The sequence below is a fragment of the Maniola jurtina genome, chromosome 6 (assembly GCF_905333055.1).
Source record: "Maniola jurtina chromosome 6, ilManJurt1.1, whole genome shotgun sequence".
NCBI classification, from domain to species: Eukaryota; Metazoa; Arthropoda; class Insecta; order Lepidoptera; family Nymphalidae; genus Maniola; species Maniola jurtina.
The window spans coordinates 16,061,290-16,078,232 of record NC_060034.1 but is presented as its reverse complement, the minus strand read 5'-3'; the positions used below and the strand labels follow the sequence as shown (position 1 = coordinate 16,078,232).

General features: G+C 41.4%; 2 protein-coding genes across 2 annotated transcripts; both read left to right on the top strand.

Moving 5' to 3' along the window:
- The first annotated feature begins 246 nt into the window (after positions 1-246).
- On the top strand, positions 247-1,755 carry LOC123866285. The gene has a single exon (XM_045907739.1). The coding sequence runs from the start codon at positions 361-363 to the stop codon at positions 1,753-1,755; it is 1,395 nt and encodes a 464-aa protein (XP_045763695.1). The 5' UTR covers positions 247-360.
- On the top strand, positions 1,756-14,262 carry LOC123866012 (uncharacterized protein K02A2.6-like). The gene is made up of 2 exons (XM_045907303.1): positions 1,756-4,503; positions 14,247-14,262. The coding sequence occupies exon 1, from the start codon at positions 1,923-1,925 to the stop codon at positions 4,494-4,496; it is 2,574 nt and encodes an 857-aa protein (XP_045763259.1). The 5' UTR covers positions 1,756-1,922; the 3' UTR covers positions 4,497-4,503; positions 14,247-14,262.
- Positions 14,263-16,943: the final 2,681 nt, after the last annotated feature.

Here is a 16,943-nt window from a genome sequence, read left to right as displayed (position 1 = left end):
GAGTAACAAGGTTAAAGTGTGGCGATTAGTGGCCTTATTATCCGCTCAGCTGCCGCCGCCCGCCCGCCCGCGCCGCGCCGCGCCAAACCGCCCGCGCGCGAGGGTGCCAACTGGGGCCTCCAGCGTCCGATATAGTGCCAATGGAATTACGTAGTTCAAACGAGGCCTGACAATATTCATGCCTCAATTATAATGTGCTCTACAAACTTTGCCTTTGAAAACCCTAAAATATTTTTGTAGTGTAGGATAAGTGCGGGTGTATGAATAAAGCAGTTAGCTACCTACCGCGGTGTTTGATTGACGTATGCAATATTGGCGACGAGTCGGGAGTTAAAACGTGTGAAATAGTAACGTGGTAAAATGCCGTTCGGTAAAATTGAACCGTTTGATCTTTTCGGGGGAAAGTGGTCATTATATGTTCGAAGAGTAGAACAATTTATATTTTTAAATGAAATCAAAAGTACGCATAAAGTGGCCACGTTGGTGACGTTGGTAGGTGAACGCACCTATAATTTAATGTGTGACTTATGTGCACCAAACAAACCTGAAGAGAAAACATTTGAAGAATTAGTAACAATAGTAAAAAACCATTTAGAACCTCAACGTTCAATATACGTGGAGCGGGAAGTGTTTCGACAGCGAAAACAAAAAGCTGGGGAATCCATACTAGAATTTTTGCAGCAGTTAAAGCATTTAGCAACGGAATGTAAGTTTGGGCAAAACCTAGAAGAAAATCTATGTGAACAGTTCCTTACTGGATTACAAAGCACGGATATTAAAGCTAGATTGCTGGTCGAGACTAATTTAACATACAAGAAGGCGGTGGAGCTAGCTCTAGGATTAGAAGCTGCGGAGAAGCATGTGGACAGAGTGAGCGGCCGCAATAGTTTGGGCGGTGCATATTCTGGGGACTTCGGCAGCAACATAGGTGCAGGCGCAGGCAGCGCGGCCGGCCCAGGCGGCGCGGCCGGCTCGAGAGCGGCAGGTGGCAGCGGCGAGGCGGGCGGCGAGGCGCTGCACGCGCTGCGTGGCGGACCAGCAGGCCGGGCCAGGCCGGCGGCCTCTTCGGCGCTTTGCTGGCGCTGCGGGAAGCCTCATCGGGCAGATAAGTGTCGTTATAAGCAGTATAATTGTGATTTGTGTTTACGTAGAGGGCATTTGAAGGTGATGTGTAAAGCGGCCAACAAAACGGCCGAAAAACGCCATAATTTTATGAGTGATGACTCGGAAAGTGAAATGTACAATATACGGGCGGTTGCAAGCGGAGACAAGCCGTTTTTTATTAATGTTAAAATAGGGAATAAAATACTAAAATGTGAGTTAGATACCGGTAGCAAAATCTCGGCTATTAGTGAAAGATGTTACAATAGTATGTTTTCGAATTATACGATTTTGAAAGATGAAATTAAATTATGCTCATACTCGGGCTCGCGAATTGAACCGATCGGGTTTATATTAGTAGATGCATGTATCGAGGACAATCATCAACAAAACTTACAATTGTACATAATAAAAAATGGGAGTCGTCCCTTGTTAGGTAGGAGTTGGATTCAAAAATTTAAAATAAATGAATTATGCATTAATAACATTTTACAAGAAGATAGTGATAATGAGTATCGCGATCGGTTCATAAACGAGTTAAAGACAGAATATTCTTCGGTATTTACGGACAAGTTGGGCGAATGTAAGAAACAAATTCGTTTACAGCTCACAGATAACAAACCGGTTTTCGTTCGCGCCGGCCGGTACCTTTAGCATTGCGAAGCGCAGTGGAGAGAGAAATTAAGCGTTTAGAAAAGGAAGGATCGATCTATCCGGTTGAACATTCGGACTATGGCACACCAATAGTTCCAGTTATTAAGCCATCGGGGGATATTAGGTTATGCGGGGACTACAAATCGACTATTAACCCAAAATTAAAAATGGATCATTATCCGTTGCCGCGCATCGAAGAATTATTTGCAGCCTTGAGCGGTGGTCAGGAATATTCTAAAATTGATCTGACGACCGCGTACATGCAAGTACCTCTCCACCCCGAGTCGCAAGCGTGTACTGCGATTTCAACGCACATAGGTACCTACGCTTTCAAACGTACACCTTATGGGTTGAACTGTGTCCCTCAAAAATTCCAAAAAATTATGGAAGAGACTCTTAGAGGTTTACCAAACACGGTTGTCTTTTTAGATGATATTTGCATAACGGGAAAAGATCGCGAAACACATAAAAATAATCTGAGAGCTGTAATCGAAAGATTGGCGACTATGGGCCTAACTGTAAAAATAAATAAATGTAAATTCTTACAAAAAAGTGTGTCATACCTAGGATTTATTATTGATAAACATGGTTTGCATCCGGACATGACAAAAGTGGAGGCTATTGTGAAAGCTCCAACACCGGGAAACGTGACTCAATTGAAAGCTTTTCTAGGCCTAATAAATTACTATGGCAAGTTTGTTCCTAACTTAAGTTCATTGCTACATCCATTATATTCTCTTTTAAAGAAAAATCAGCCATGGAACTGGGATATAAATTGCGAAGACGCATTTATAAACATAAAGAATATTTTAGCAAGCGACAGAGTGTTATGTCATTACGATCCAGCGCTTCCGTTAGTTTTATCAGTAGATAGTAGCTCGTATGGTATAGGGGCAGTTCTGGCGCACGTATTTGCCGACGGAACGGAACGGCCGATCAGCTGCGCGTCTAGAACGCTCGGGGATACAGAGAAGAACTACAGTCAACTAGATAAAGAAGCATTGGCGATAATGTACGGGGTACAAAAACATCACCAATACCTCTTTGGTAGAAAATTTATTTTAAAAACGGACCATAAACCTCTGGTGTATATTTTTGGGCCAAAAGGGGGCATTCCACAAACGGCAGCAAGTCGACTACAACGTTGGGCGGCTCAATTGGCAGCGTATGATTTTGACATCAATTACGTGAAATCAAAATGTAACGGCAATGCGGACGCGTTATCTCGTCTACCATTAGAGGGAAAAAAACACGACAGTCCAGTCAAATCCGAAAATCATTATTTACTATATATGAATGAAACGTTACCGGTAAGTTATAAAGAGATTGCAGTAGAAATAAAAAAAGATAATTTATTGAGTCGAATTTATGGATATATTATGTTCGGATGGCCAGAGAAGTGTAAAGAGGATGAGCAGGCATTTTTTGTGAGGCGCGCAGAGCTGTATATTGATCATGGGTGTATTTTATACAAATACCGATTAATAATTCCTCAAAGTTTACAGGAACGGGTCTTATTTGAAATACATTCAGGACATTTAGGAATTGTAAAAATGAAGTCTATTGCCAGAAATTATGTATATTGGCCTTCTATAGATAAAGATATCGAGTCGGTGGGACAGAAGTGTGAAGCATGTCGAAATGTACGGGACGCTCCTCCTAAAACCACTTTACATCCATGGGAATTTCCGGCGGGACCTTGGAAACGACTACATGCGGACTTTGCTCAATTCCATGGTAAATATTATATCGTCGTAGTCGATGCTTATAGTAAGTGGTTAGAAGTGGAACAAATACGTAGTACCGCGGCGTACGATACCATTAAATTTTTTCGTAGTTTATTTTCTAGATTTGGGCTAATTGACCAACTGGTGACCGACAATGGCCCGCCGTTCCAAAGTGCAGAGTTTAAGGAGTTCTGCAGTAAAAATATAATCAGGCATGTTACATCTTCACCGTATAGACCGCAAGGAAACGGAGCAGCCGAGAATGCGGTTAAAACCGTGAAGAAAACTATTAAAAAGGCGGTGTTAGAAGGGGAAGACATACACGCTAGCTTATGTCGATTTTTATTACAATATAGAAACTGTCCACATGCAACCACAGGAGTAGAACCGGCAGTAGCTCTGTTAGGGAGGCGCCTGCGGAATAGACTAGACGCGATGCGCCCGAGTACATCGAAGATAGTTGCGGATGCACAAAGCAAGCAAATAGAAAGCTCGGGCGGAGTCGTACGAAAATTCGATATCGGAGATAAAATATTAACACGAAATTACTCCACAAAGGACAATAAATGGATCGAAGGGGATATAATAGAAAAAACGGGGCCAGTATCGTACAAAATATTGCTAAACAAAGGAAATATTTGTCGCAGACACACAGATCAAATATTACCACTGAGGAATAGTCGTTTCTCATGGAACGTCGGACCCGGATCAGAACCAGAAAGTACGGAGATAAGTATTACGGATCAATATGTAAACACAAGACCGCGGAGACGAAACCAAAATGCCAAGGAGTCGTATTCACCCGGGAAGGATGTAGAGGAGTCCACAACTCAGTTGGAGTCGCAGGAGTGCGGGGAGCAAACGTCGACCTTGACGCCGCCGCCGCGACCTGGGTGGGTACTATCCCCGACGTCCGAGCTAGACGACGACGGGGGACGGTCGCCATGTCTAGAATCCCCAGTTGAAATTATGGAAAGACCTAAGAGAGCGTGCCGGCTACGTAAAAAAGAGTGAGAAGTAATGATTAAGAAAAACACTTAACTAAGGATATACATAAAAATATTATACATGCATTAAAAAAAAAAAAAGAAAAATAATAATTAAGGAATAGAAAGCTTCAATTGAGGCAGGTTGATTAATTAGATAAGTGGTACATTTTAGCATTTTTTTTAAATAAGTATTACCTAATATAACTTCTTAGTTACGAGAGATAAGTAAAAAGTTTGTTTTTGATAAATTTGGTTATATTACAAAATGTACTTAAAAGACTTAATCAATTAGTTCTTAGCAGATAAAATAGAATAGGTTTATTTTTTAACGATTTAAGTGTTTAGTTAGGGGGGAAGGAAAAGCAGATAATTATGGTATACTTAATTAGTAGATGGGTAAGTGTTAAGATGAATTACCTAAGTGTTCCCTATGTAAACCTAGTAAATAAGACTTTTTATAGGAAAGAGATGTGTAGTGTAGGATAAGTGCGGGTGTATGAATAAAGCAGTTAGCTACCTACCGCGGTGTTTGATTGACGTATGCAATAATTTTAGTTTGTTCTATAATTTTTATACTATTCTAATGAAATCAATTTATTAATTTCATACAGAACAGCTTGTGCTAATTATGATGTTACTCAGGACTCTACCAGGTTCGGAAAGCAGATTTTACTGACAAGAAGCGACAAGATACTCAGTAGTTGCTCTGTTTTTAAAAATATTTCGTTGTTGGTGTTTAACTTGATTCTGCTTCTTCTGCTTATTGTAAGTTAAGAATTACTACTTGCTAAGTGCCGATTCCACCAACGTTAGATGACATCTAACCGATGAATAAATTGGACGTTATGACAGTTTTTGTATTGAAAACCTTAGCTACTTACTTTCTACGTTGGTGAAATCGGCCCTTGTATATCACGAAACTTCGGGTTAGAATAATTAAATTATTTTAATTTTCTTAGTGGATTGGCGGGATTTAGCTTGTGTACCTACTTTGTGAATGTGTAGTTCAGAGCATGATTGAAAGTTACAGCCCAATATTTGAGCACTAAATCTAGTCAAGTTTAGTGACTCATCAGTTTACTGACAATAACGTCAAGCTGATATACGAGTAGGTATCCCTGGTAGGTAACTAGGTCAGACTAACTCATAAATCTTTTGTTATCCATAAAAGTTTAGTACCGAAGGCTCTAAAGTTTAGAACAGAGCTTTTTATATAAAACGCCCTGTAAGCCAGTGTCGAGGAGCTGATTCCTAGTATTTGTTCACAGCTTTGTTGTTAGCTGACAATAGCTGGTGTCCTGTTCGATCGCTGCGACGGCGCCGCCAGTAACAATAGCTTGCACGCGGCCGGCACATTGTAACAACTTGTTAGCTCGACTACTTTAACGGAAACCAATGCATTTTACAGTTCAGTGCAGCCTCGTTGCTACAGTTGTAATGAACTATTACTTTGCTTGTACGTAAACTCCAGTTACTAGTATTGATTGGAAGTGGTGCAGATATTCTACATTATTTGTGTTTCCTACCTTTTATTGATGTGGCGGAGGTTTTAAATGTTAATTAACTATTTTCTTTTCGTTTGTATCATGTAAATTGTACCATTAATTCTACCGTTGTTCTAAAGTTTTACTTAGCCAGGCATTTTTGCAGTCAGCAACTGATATCCCGTTAGTAGGTACCAATAATGCAGTATTTTTTAAAAGGCCGCACAGCAAGTATAGAAATCACTTTAGCGATAGGTAATTGCGTGTTATTATTAGTTACTGTTGCTAAAGCAACCAAGTCCCCGCTCTACTACTAATTTTTGGTAGTTTAAGCTATCCATTGGTGAGCGAACAAAGAGTTGCATCAGCTGCTATTATTTCTCAAAGGTGAGTAAAGTCTGCCACTGCGCATTGTGCCAGCGCGGAGGATATAGCGTGACGAGAGAACGTCTGTGCTCAGCAGTGAGCCGGCGATGGGCTGTGATGATGGTGATGATGAGTTGCCTATGTATCGTCATCATCATCAACTCATTGGCACCTCGCTACTGAGCACGAGTCTCCTCTCAGAATGAGAACAGTTTGGCCATAGCTGACCACGCGGCGCGCGGGCCAAGTGCGGATTGGCAGACTTCACCTTTGAGGACTTTATGCAGAATTCTCAAGTATGCAAGTTTCCTGCTTGGTATAGCTAGCTAAAGTGTAGGTATTTAGGTAGGTAGGTGTTTATAGATAGGCTGCTGCTCAGCAAGTCACCTCGATCCGTCGCCTCGTTGACACGTTCATGAATCTCAATGAGGAGCCGAGCGCCGACGTTTACTGAGCTGCTGCAACTTTAATGTCGTCCAGCTTCTTATTTACACTCTACAGAAACTTATCGAGTGCTAAAAGCGGTATTGATATAGTACTTTTTTCAAGTGCTACTTTAATGCTTTTAAAGTATAATTTCATCCAGGATGTTGGATACTATACATCGTACCCTCGATACAGACCTAAGAGTTTTCTTGCACCAATATTATCACTTATAAGAGCTTAAGTTATTATCAAGGTGATTGGTGATAAAAAGTCAGCTTATTTGCTGCCTGGGACATTTTTACTGGTATTTGTGCCAATATATTGGTAGGTGGTAGGTATACAGAAACTTCCGACCAGAGACTATTACGTATTAGAAATCACGAAAATTACCCCTGTTGTGTTGAGATTACAGCGACCACCAGTGCGAAACTAACCAATATTTGGATTGGAAGATTGGAAACAATCATCCTTTCTGTCAATCACTAACCAAAATGTCTACGCTGTCAGCCGACCGTCAAAGCACCCCCTGCAGTAGTATAACAGTAAACGCGGGTTACGAGTCACAGGAGTCGGCGCGACCGAGAACGACGAAACACGGGTAATGTCTTGGTGACATCGGAATTTCACTAATGGAATTAGCGTAGAGATTCTCCGGGATTCTTTTGTCGGGCGGTAAGCGGTAACATGGCGGCATTGTTTGCGGCCAATGTTTGTAGCGATATGTTGTTAACGACATGTTTATGTTACGTTAATGCGTTCTTTTGTTAGGTTCTTTATTATGTAATATATACGAGTAACATGTGTGGGGGAGTGTTTGTTTGGTCAAATTAAGGACAGTATCGATTACAAGCTCACTTTGTCCCATTTCCAGGCGAGCTACGTATGCGGCAGCGACCAGAGTGGACTGAAAGAACCGGACTTTTTACTACTAATTTTATTCTTAAACTATTGTATCTTATCTAAGTGGCAATGTTGTTCAGTAATTAATAATTAATATGTTTATTATTATATAATATAATATATATTTATTAAACGTGGGGTAGCGAGAAGTTTGTGAGTTAACGGGAGTTTGATTGTTAAAACCTCTTCCATAAAGTCAGGTTATAAAGTGAGAAACAAGAGGGTTGATTTGCTCCCCTGTCATTGCACATTTCACTAAGTACAATAAGCAAAATGGGGAAATCTTGAAATGACTTCGCTCATGAAAGCACTCGTCATGAATGTTTCGAGTGCGGTTAAAGTTAAATCCGCCACTGAGAGCCGCTCGACCTACTTGCCGTTAAATATATATCGGATTTAATGACTCGGGAACATTTCACTTTTATATTAACTCGAGTGCTGCAGGTATGCTTGTTGCGAGCGTTTTGTGACGAAAAATAATGTATGACTAATGAAATGCAGTCAAAAACATGTATTTTTCAATGGCTTCACAAAAACGTACTTACTGCGGTTATTAATTATTATTATTCACAGTAATTTAGTATTTTCAAATAAAAGTAACTCGTTTTGAACTATTGTTCCGACAGCGATAAATGATGTGTGCATGAACACTTCAAACTTGAAAGAGGCTTGGGTAAGAAGCTTTTGGAAGCGCGAGTGCTGCATTCGATGCGTAACATGGATACAGGTACTTCAGTGGTATCGTCTGAGTACATAGTTATAAATTATAAATCTTATAACTGTTACACTAACTATTAACTAGATTGTACTTAATAAGAGCTCAGTGCCTTTAAAGAATTTAACATTTTGGGTCTGAAGGATTATTTGTCTCAGCCTTCATCAATATTATGATGGCCATAAAAGTGATCGACTTCTTTTGTGTGTAGAGGTCTAAGCCACAGCAAAAATTATATTGAACGTTGAACGCAGAAATCTGAACTCGAGTGTTAATCAATTCTCTGCTTCATAAAAGAGTATATTATGTAGTTGAACAGTAAGCTCTGAACCGTCAGTCGCTGTATCGTGCGCATGTCACCTGTTACAAGTCGGCTCGTCTGCTCAACTTTCATAAAACAATACCATACAGAGTAGGTACTCTACAAGTCGTGCGGATATTAGAAAAGTTCCCGCGGCGAGGCACACACAAACACCGGAATTGTCAACTTTTTTCATTTCCTTAAGTAACAAGGGACCGCTGGAAGTTCAGATATGAATACAGAGACCAGCATCGCCGCCGCGCCGCCGCACCGCCTCGCCGCACGCTGCACGTGAGGCTTTTGTATGGAATACGCCGTATACGTATTGTATTGTATGTAATTCTTTTATCCGTTTCGCGTGGGGACAAATTGGACGGCTACTTACAGAAGATAACAATATGTCTCGTTGTAGAATACCTTCGAGTTTTGTCGCTAAATTGAAACCCATTTCTAAAAGGCAAAATTATTCACGCATTGGCCTTAAAATATAAGAAACGAATGTATATACTTATAAATAAAATTGAAGTGTCTGTCTGTTTGAACGGACTAATCTTCGGAAGGGTGAACCTATTTTGACGGGACTTTCACAGACAAGTAGAGCATTAACCAAGGATTAAGAAGTAACTTAGGCTACTGTTTAACTGACTTTAAATAATGGAGGAGTTGTGTTTTTCTACCTATGCACTGATTTCTCCAAGACTTCTGAACCGATTTGCGGACTTGATTTTTTTTTAATCGATAGGGGCTTTTTGCGACATTGTTCCATCCAACTCCTCAATCCTAATGCTGCTAGAATAGCGACCTCGCACCAGAAAGCGCAGCATTAGAAGACCCCCCACTAGTGGTCAAACGACATCAAACTATTCGCAAGGAGCCGTTGGATTTGTGGCGACCGACCACTGTAGGTTGGTTAGACCGCGTTTTGGTCGTCGCGCAACTGTTTGTTGTGTGACGACGGTAAATCGCGGCGGGCAAATTCCAAGAATGCCACCTGCATATCGCAGCTGCGAGCGCACCTGCTAAACACACCTGCGCGCAGCCGGTAAGAACCGGTATTTACTGGCTTTGGCGTAAACAAGTACGGTGGACGGGGAAAGACTATAAAAAGGCTTTCCCCAGATTCCCAGTGTTCAGTGCGTTTCATCAGTCTACGTTGACACTCGTTGCGTCCCCTTCGTGGACGACTCGCGATAATGAATAGAACGCATTCTGTTCCATGTAAATAATTAGTTAGCATTGTAAATACAACTTTAGTGTAAATTTTCTTATTGTGTATTATATAATGTGGGTAACAATAAACCAGTGTACATAACTTTGGGTGTATCATTTAACACCAGCGGAGTCATATATATATACCCCACATATTGGTGACCCCGCCGCGATTAGTCACCACATATTGGTGACTTCCGACGTGATTAGTCACCACATATTGGTGACTTTCCGACAATTTTAAATCAACATTTTTAATATTTGTGTTTAAATAATTACGTAAATTATTTTTAATTTTTATTATTTTTACGTAAAATTTTAAATAATGCCGGACACACAGTGCGCGGGTGAAAACGCGACTGACTCTAAACTTTTCCGGATCGGTGTTAAAACTCCACCGTTTTGGCCTGAGAAACCAAAACTTTGGTTCGCGCAGCTTGAAGGACAATTTTCTTTAGCTAACATCACCGCGGACAATACCAAGTTTTATCACGTGATCTCAGTGCTCGAACACAAATACGCGGCCGAGGTCGAGGATGTTATTGTGAGCCCTCCCTCGGAAAATAAATACGAAATTTTAAAAACTCAGCTCATCGAACGATTATCCGCGTCGCGCGGTGAACGGCTCAAACAGCTGTTAATGAGTGAGGAGCTGGGTGACCGCAAACCTAGTCAGTTTTTGCGGCACATACGGAGTTTGGCGGGCGCCGGATATCCCGACGAATTCCTACGCACCTTGTGGTCGAGCCGGTTGCCTAACCTGCTGCAAAGTATCATTGCAATGCAGGAAAGCTTACCGTTAGACCAGGTGGCCCTCTTGGCCGACAAGGTCCATGAGGCTTCGCCCGCGCATAATACGCAGGTCGCCGCCGCGTCTTCTTCTTTCGCGTTAACCCAAGTGAATAGGAAATTAGATGATTTAGCGGCGAGATTCGAAGCTCTGGAGGCGGTGAGTGGTCACCGCACCACCGGGCGGCACCCTTCGAGACCGCGCGGACGCGGCCGCGGCGCACACAAGTCGCGCAGCCGCTCCCGCGCCGACGGCCAGGTTCTGTGTTGGTATACCTGCTAAACACACCTGCGCGCAGCCGGTAAGAACCGGTATTTACTGGCTTTGGCGTAAACAAGTACGGTGGACGGGGAAAGACTATAAAAAGGCTTTCCCCAGATTCCCAGTGTTCAGTGCGTTTCATCAGTCTACGTTGACACTCGTTGCGTCCCCTTCGTGGACGACTCGCGATAATGAATAGAACGCATTCTGTTCCATGTAAATAATTAGTTAGCATTGTAAATACAACTTTAGTGTAAATTTTCTTATTGTGTATTATATAATGTGGGTAACAATAAACCAGTGTACATAACTTTGGGTGTATCATTTAACACCAGCGGAGTCATATATATATACCCCACATATTGGTGACCCCGCCGCGATTAGTCACCACATATTGGTGACTTCCGACGTGATTAGTCACCACATATTGGTGACTTTCCGACAATTTTAAATCAACATTTTTAATATTTGTGTTTAAATAATTACGTAAATTATTTTTAATTTTTATTATTTTTACGTAAAATTTTAAATAATGCCGGACACACAGTGCGCGGGTGAAAACGCGACTGACTCTAAACTTTTCCGGATCGGTGTTAAAACTCCACCGTTTTGGCCTGAGAAACCAAAACTTTGGTTCGCGCAGCTTGAAGGACAATTTTCTTTAGCTAACATCACCGCGGACAATACCAAGTTTTATCACGTGATCTCAGTGCTCGAACACAAATACGCGGCCGAGGTCGAGGATGTTATTGTGAGCCCTCCCTCGGAAAATAAATACGAAATTTTAAAAACTCAGCTCATCGAACGATTATCCGCGTCGCGCGGTGAACGGCTCAAACAGCTGTTAATGAGTGAGGAGCTGGGTGACCGCAAACCTAGTCAGTTTTTGCGGCACATACGGAGTTTGGCGGGCGCCGGATATCCCGACGAATTCCTACGCACCTTGTGGTCGAGCCGGTTGCCTAACCTGCTGCAAAGTATCATTGCAATGCAGGAAAGCTTACCGTTAGACCAGGTGGCCCTCTTGGCCGACAAGGTCCATGAGGCTTCGCCCGCGCATAATACGCAGGTCGCCGCCGCGTCTTCTTCTTTCGCGTTAACCCAAGTGAATAGGAAATTAGATGATTTAGCGGCGAGATTCGAAGCTCTGGAGGCGGTGAGTGGTCACCGCACCACCGGGCGGCACCCTTCGAGACCGCGCGGACGCGGCCGCGGCGCACACAAGTCGCGCAGCCGCTCCCGCGCCGACGGCCAGGTTCTGTGTTGGTATACCTGCTAAACACACCTGCGCGCAGCCGGTAAGAACCGGTATTTACTGGCTTTGGCGTAAACAAGTACGGTGGACGGGGAAAGACTATAAAAAGGCTTTCCCCAGATTCCCAGTGTTCAGTGCGTTTCATCAGTCTACGTTGACACTCGTTGCGTCCCCTTCGTGGACGACTCGCGATAATGAATAGAACGCATTCTGTTCCATGTAAATAATTAGTTAGCATTGTAAATACAACTTTAGTGTAAATTTTCTTATTGTGTATTATATAATGTGGGTAACAATAAACCAGTGTACATAACTTTGGGTGTATCATTTAACACCAGCGGAGTCATATATATATACCCCACAGATTTAGGCGGCGCGGCGGCGCGTAAGCACAGGCGTAAGGCCGTGGCATGTGGACGTGGATAATTTTATCGGTTCATAATTTTGATGCTGATATTTTATTTTATACAGTAAGTGCAAAACGGGATAGTAATCAGGGATCACGGGAGAGTACGGAGGGCTATTAGTTAGGGACAGAAGGTCGCTAATCGCAATTGCGATCGACGCAGCAGGACCCCGCATCTGTCGTATTGCATTCCAACCAAATTATGCAATACTGTTATAATAATAATAATAACAACATAATAATAATTTTATTATGTTAGATACAGTATAGGTATGTTGGGTAGGTAATAGTTATAATATTAGGCCGGATCATCTTAAAATTTCCATTTCTCTCATTTAGGATGAAGAGGCTCTATACACCCGAAACACCGGTCAAGTGCGATTGAGATTCGCGCACCTAAGGCTCCGTACCTTTTAAGGATTAATATCTGTCTCTAAGATCTTTATATTTAAGGATTTCTAACTATTTTGTTGTTTAAATGATCTCCAATCGCAAGCATACATTTGCAATCGCAATTTATTTTATTTGCAACTTGTTACCACTTGTTACTAGATATTACCTATGTCATTGCGTTCGCTTTGACAGACAGGTATTATAGGTACCTAAACAAACAGATGGACAACGAAGGGATCGTATCAAATGATAAGGGTTCCTTTTTTCTTTTGAGGTACGGAACCCTCGGTGCGTAGAAAGAAAGTAAAAAAGTAAAACTTTCTTTTTTCTTTACATATGGAAATGTAACATGACAAATTGTAACGTTCTATAAATTAATTAAGATCCTGTTGGAGATAAGGGCGGAGTAGTTGTGCTGGGGCTGGGGTCACGGCATTTTGAAGTCGGCCATTATTAATTCACGCGTCGCGACCTGCGCCGTGCGTCACACGGCACACTGCTGCGTGGACTCATATTATATTTATACAGGCGCATGTTATTTGTTTTGCTAAATATTATGCTCCATTCACTTTCCTTTTCAAATAAATAATCTTATGTAAGTATAAAAATGAATCTCCATTGCCCTTGGCGACGACGCTTTAACTTGAGAACAACTGGACCGAATTGAATAAGTAATTCTGTGTTTGCTGTGTCAAACTATATTATGACTCATTGCCCGCCCGGTATTGAGCACTCAAAGTGAAGGGTTTAGGTCTTAGTCTGCCAAACTGGCCTAGGGCAGATTGGTAGACTTCACACACATTTAAAAACAATAACAAATATTGAGTAAATATTTTTTTTTTCAGTGAAACGACGAGAAACAAAATATCTCAAACTCAAATCATTTATTTAAGTAAATACTACTGTACTCCTTTTGAAAGTCAGGATTGTAAGATTTGTAAGATGATATAGTAGTGATAATAATTAATAACGTACACTTAACTAACGCTACGAGGGTTCCAAACGCGCCCAGGTCTGAGAAGTCGTATCGTGTTTGGTAATTTCTCAACTTGCAAATTACCTTGCCAATTCTCCTTATTCCCAATCATCATGGATTAGTTTCGCAATTCTAATATGCAATTAAATATGTTCATTCTGTCAGCGATGTAAATAAAGAGGGTTCCGGCGCGTTTTCAAACTACCGCGCGTTCCTCCCTGCGGCACATCGCTATGTATTATAATAAATTATTATTTCGTTTCCAAATGTGTTTTTCATTTCAGACCCTCTGGGCCATACCTACTCTTATAATTTCCAATAATGCTGATCGCGCATTATATGTATAGAGTCGTAACGCATACGCCGGCTTTTCTCAGTAGAAAGTGTTTTCCTAACCCGTCATAAAACACTTGTCATATTAAGTGCCATAAGTCGACGTATTAATATTTTAAATTTTGGGACTTAAAATTTCACACTACGAATAAAGTCACATACATTAGCGCAATCGGATTAATAATATATTCGTGTTTTACCTTTTTCTAGCATTTAAAGCTCAATCTACGATTAATTAAGGAAAGAAGGGAACCTTAGTCAAGTTTTAAATTTACGAAATCAGTCCGAGAATATTTTCTTTATAGTCAATTGCGCGTCAATAACAACTGTGTGTACGTAAATGAAATAAGTGAAATAAGTGTTCAAATCTTGAATTTTAAAATAAGCCTGATATTATATTTTAAGTTACGGCGGTGTTTTCGTTGTAATTACGAATTAAACACGTGCACATTTTGAATCTGAGTTTTGGACACTGAAGTTCGTAAAGTAAAATAAAGTTGGTGTGGATCGTGCAGTGATGTGCGCACAGCTTAACAGCTACACTCGCTATAATTTCCGATTAACGAACACACAACCCTCGGAGCCTGTCGTAACTCGGTAATACGTTCACAAGTCGAACCCTCGCCAAATTTGATTACCTCCCGAGATATTAGACAACAGGAGCTCATGGAATTCCAGCCCACTGGAAATTAATAGAGATCTCTCGTTTGATACACATCATATTTATGTTTTCATTTAGACGCTTTTATTTACAGTAAAATTAAATTAAAAAGTCTGATTCTCTATCACTTTTATGATACCTGTACACTTATGATGATAATAAATAATTATTACAGACATAATATACACAATATACCCTTCTCATTTCGAGAGGAGAAGTGCTCAGTAGTGGGCCGGTGATGAGCTGATCGTGATGATGATGATGTGAAAATGTTTACTACCCCGCACCCCATCAGCAAGGTTAGCTACCAACCTCTTTTGCGGTTCCAGTGTGATCATCATTTCAAAGTAAACCCATCCGGCTCACTACTGAGCACGGGTCTCCTCAGGATGAGAACGGTTAGCCTATAGTTCCCTAGTTCCCCACACTGGCCGAGTGCGGATCGGCAAACTTCACACAACCTTGAGAACAACCTGAGGATGCTCCGGTGTCGGAGCGAAACGTGCGTCGAGTGCGTTCTGGTGGATTTGTGTGGTATTGCGTGGTGGTACTTGGGCTTGCTTGGTGACTGGCTTTTCCTGCATGGCGGGCGGTGCATGTGCCATGCTGCATGTTGTACCATACAGATTTGCGTTTTTTAGCGGATTATAGCAAATTAAGCTTTTGATTCTTTGTAAGTTTGTATATCATGGACTTCTGTAATGTAACGCCTGATTCCATACAAACGTTGAGAACATTATGTGGAAAATGCATAGGTTTTCACGATGTTTATGATTTTCTAAAACGCATAGAATTTCGGCAAGGAACTGCGGAGAAACTAAGTTACATATTATATTTTAAATAAATGAAGCTGAAAATACTATGTTAACCTTTTTAAATGCTTTGAAGTTTTTTCTGGTTACCATAACAGTATAGAGTGCTAGAATGTAAATGCCGTGCAGAGATTAATTTAACAAGCAATTCCCAGTTTAGAGCGGCTTGCATAATGCATTAACTGTACAAATGGAACGCGGGTTTCGTATGAATATATAAACGGGAAATCTAAACCTTCTGCTTAATTTTAACGAGCAATTTAAAGTTAATCACAGGTTGTATGCAAAATAATTTAAGTAAATGTTACACAACGCACAAAACTTCGATCATAGATTTATATCCTGATATTATATCTAGTTCCTCCCTCACCATTTTACGATCGGACCACTCGGCATCGTAAAGGTGACAGCACACATATCAACTCGGAATAGGAACGCCACCGTATCGCCTTTCGCCTCGCCGTTAACCAGGGGTCAACCTAATGTATAAGCGGATCAGCAGCTCGTGTACGTTTTTTTTTTTTTTGCGGGAGCGACGAGCCTTATAGGCGCGGGAACTGCAAGTCCACCTCGTACCGCACCACAGTTCCTGAGCTTGTCCCAAGGCGAAGCGATTATGCTACGACTAGCTGACGCCCGCGACTTCGTCCGCGTGGATTTAGGTTTTTTCGAAATCCCGTGGGAACTCTTTCGTTAGCCAGGATAAAAAGTAGCCTATGTGCTAATCCAGGATATTAGCTATCTCCATTCTGAATTTCAGCCAAATCCATCTAGTAGTTTTTGCGTGAAGGAGTAACAAACATACACACACACACACACACACACATACAAACTTTCGCCTTTATAATATTAGTGTGATTCTGACTAAGTAGTATGCGTTGCAGTAACAAGTTTCTGCGAAGAATACTGGAGTTGATATGTGTGCTATGACCTTAAAGGTCTGCACCCCTACATAGTCAAAATCCTCGGACTTGTATAAAGCGATTGACTTCCTCGTTTCTAATCGCACTAGAGAATATGGAATGCCCTTCCGGCTTTTGTTGTCCGCCGCGCCGACTACAATATTGACAACTTCAGAAGAAGAGCGAATAGGCATCTTCTAGGTAGGTGCACTCCACCTTAGGCTGCCTCATCATATTTTACTACTTGGTATGATTGCAGTCAAGCGCATGCCTATATCATTA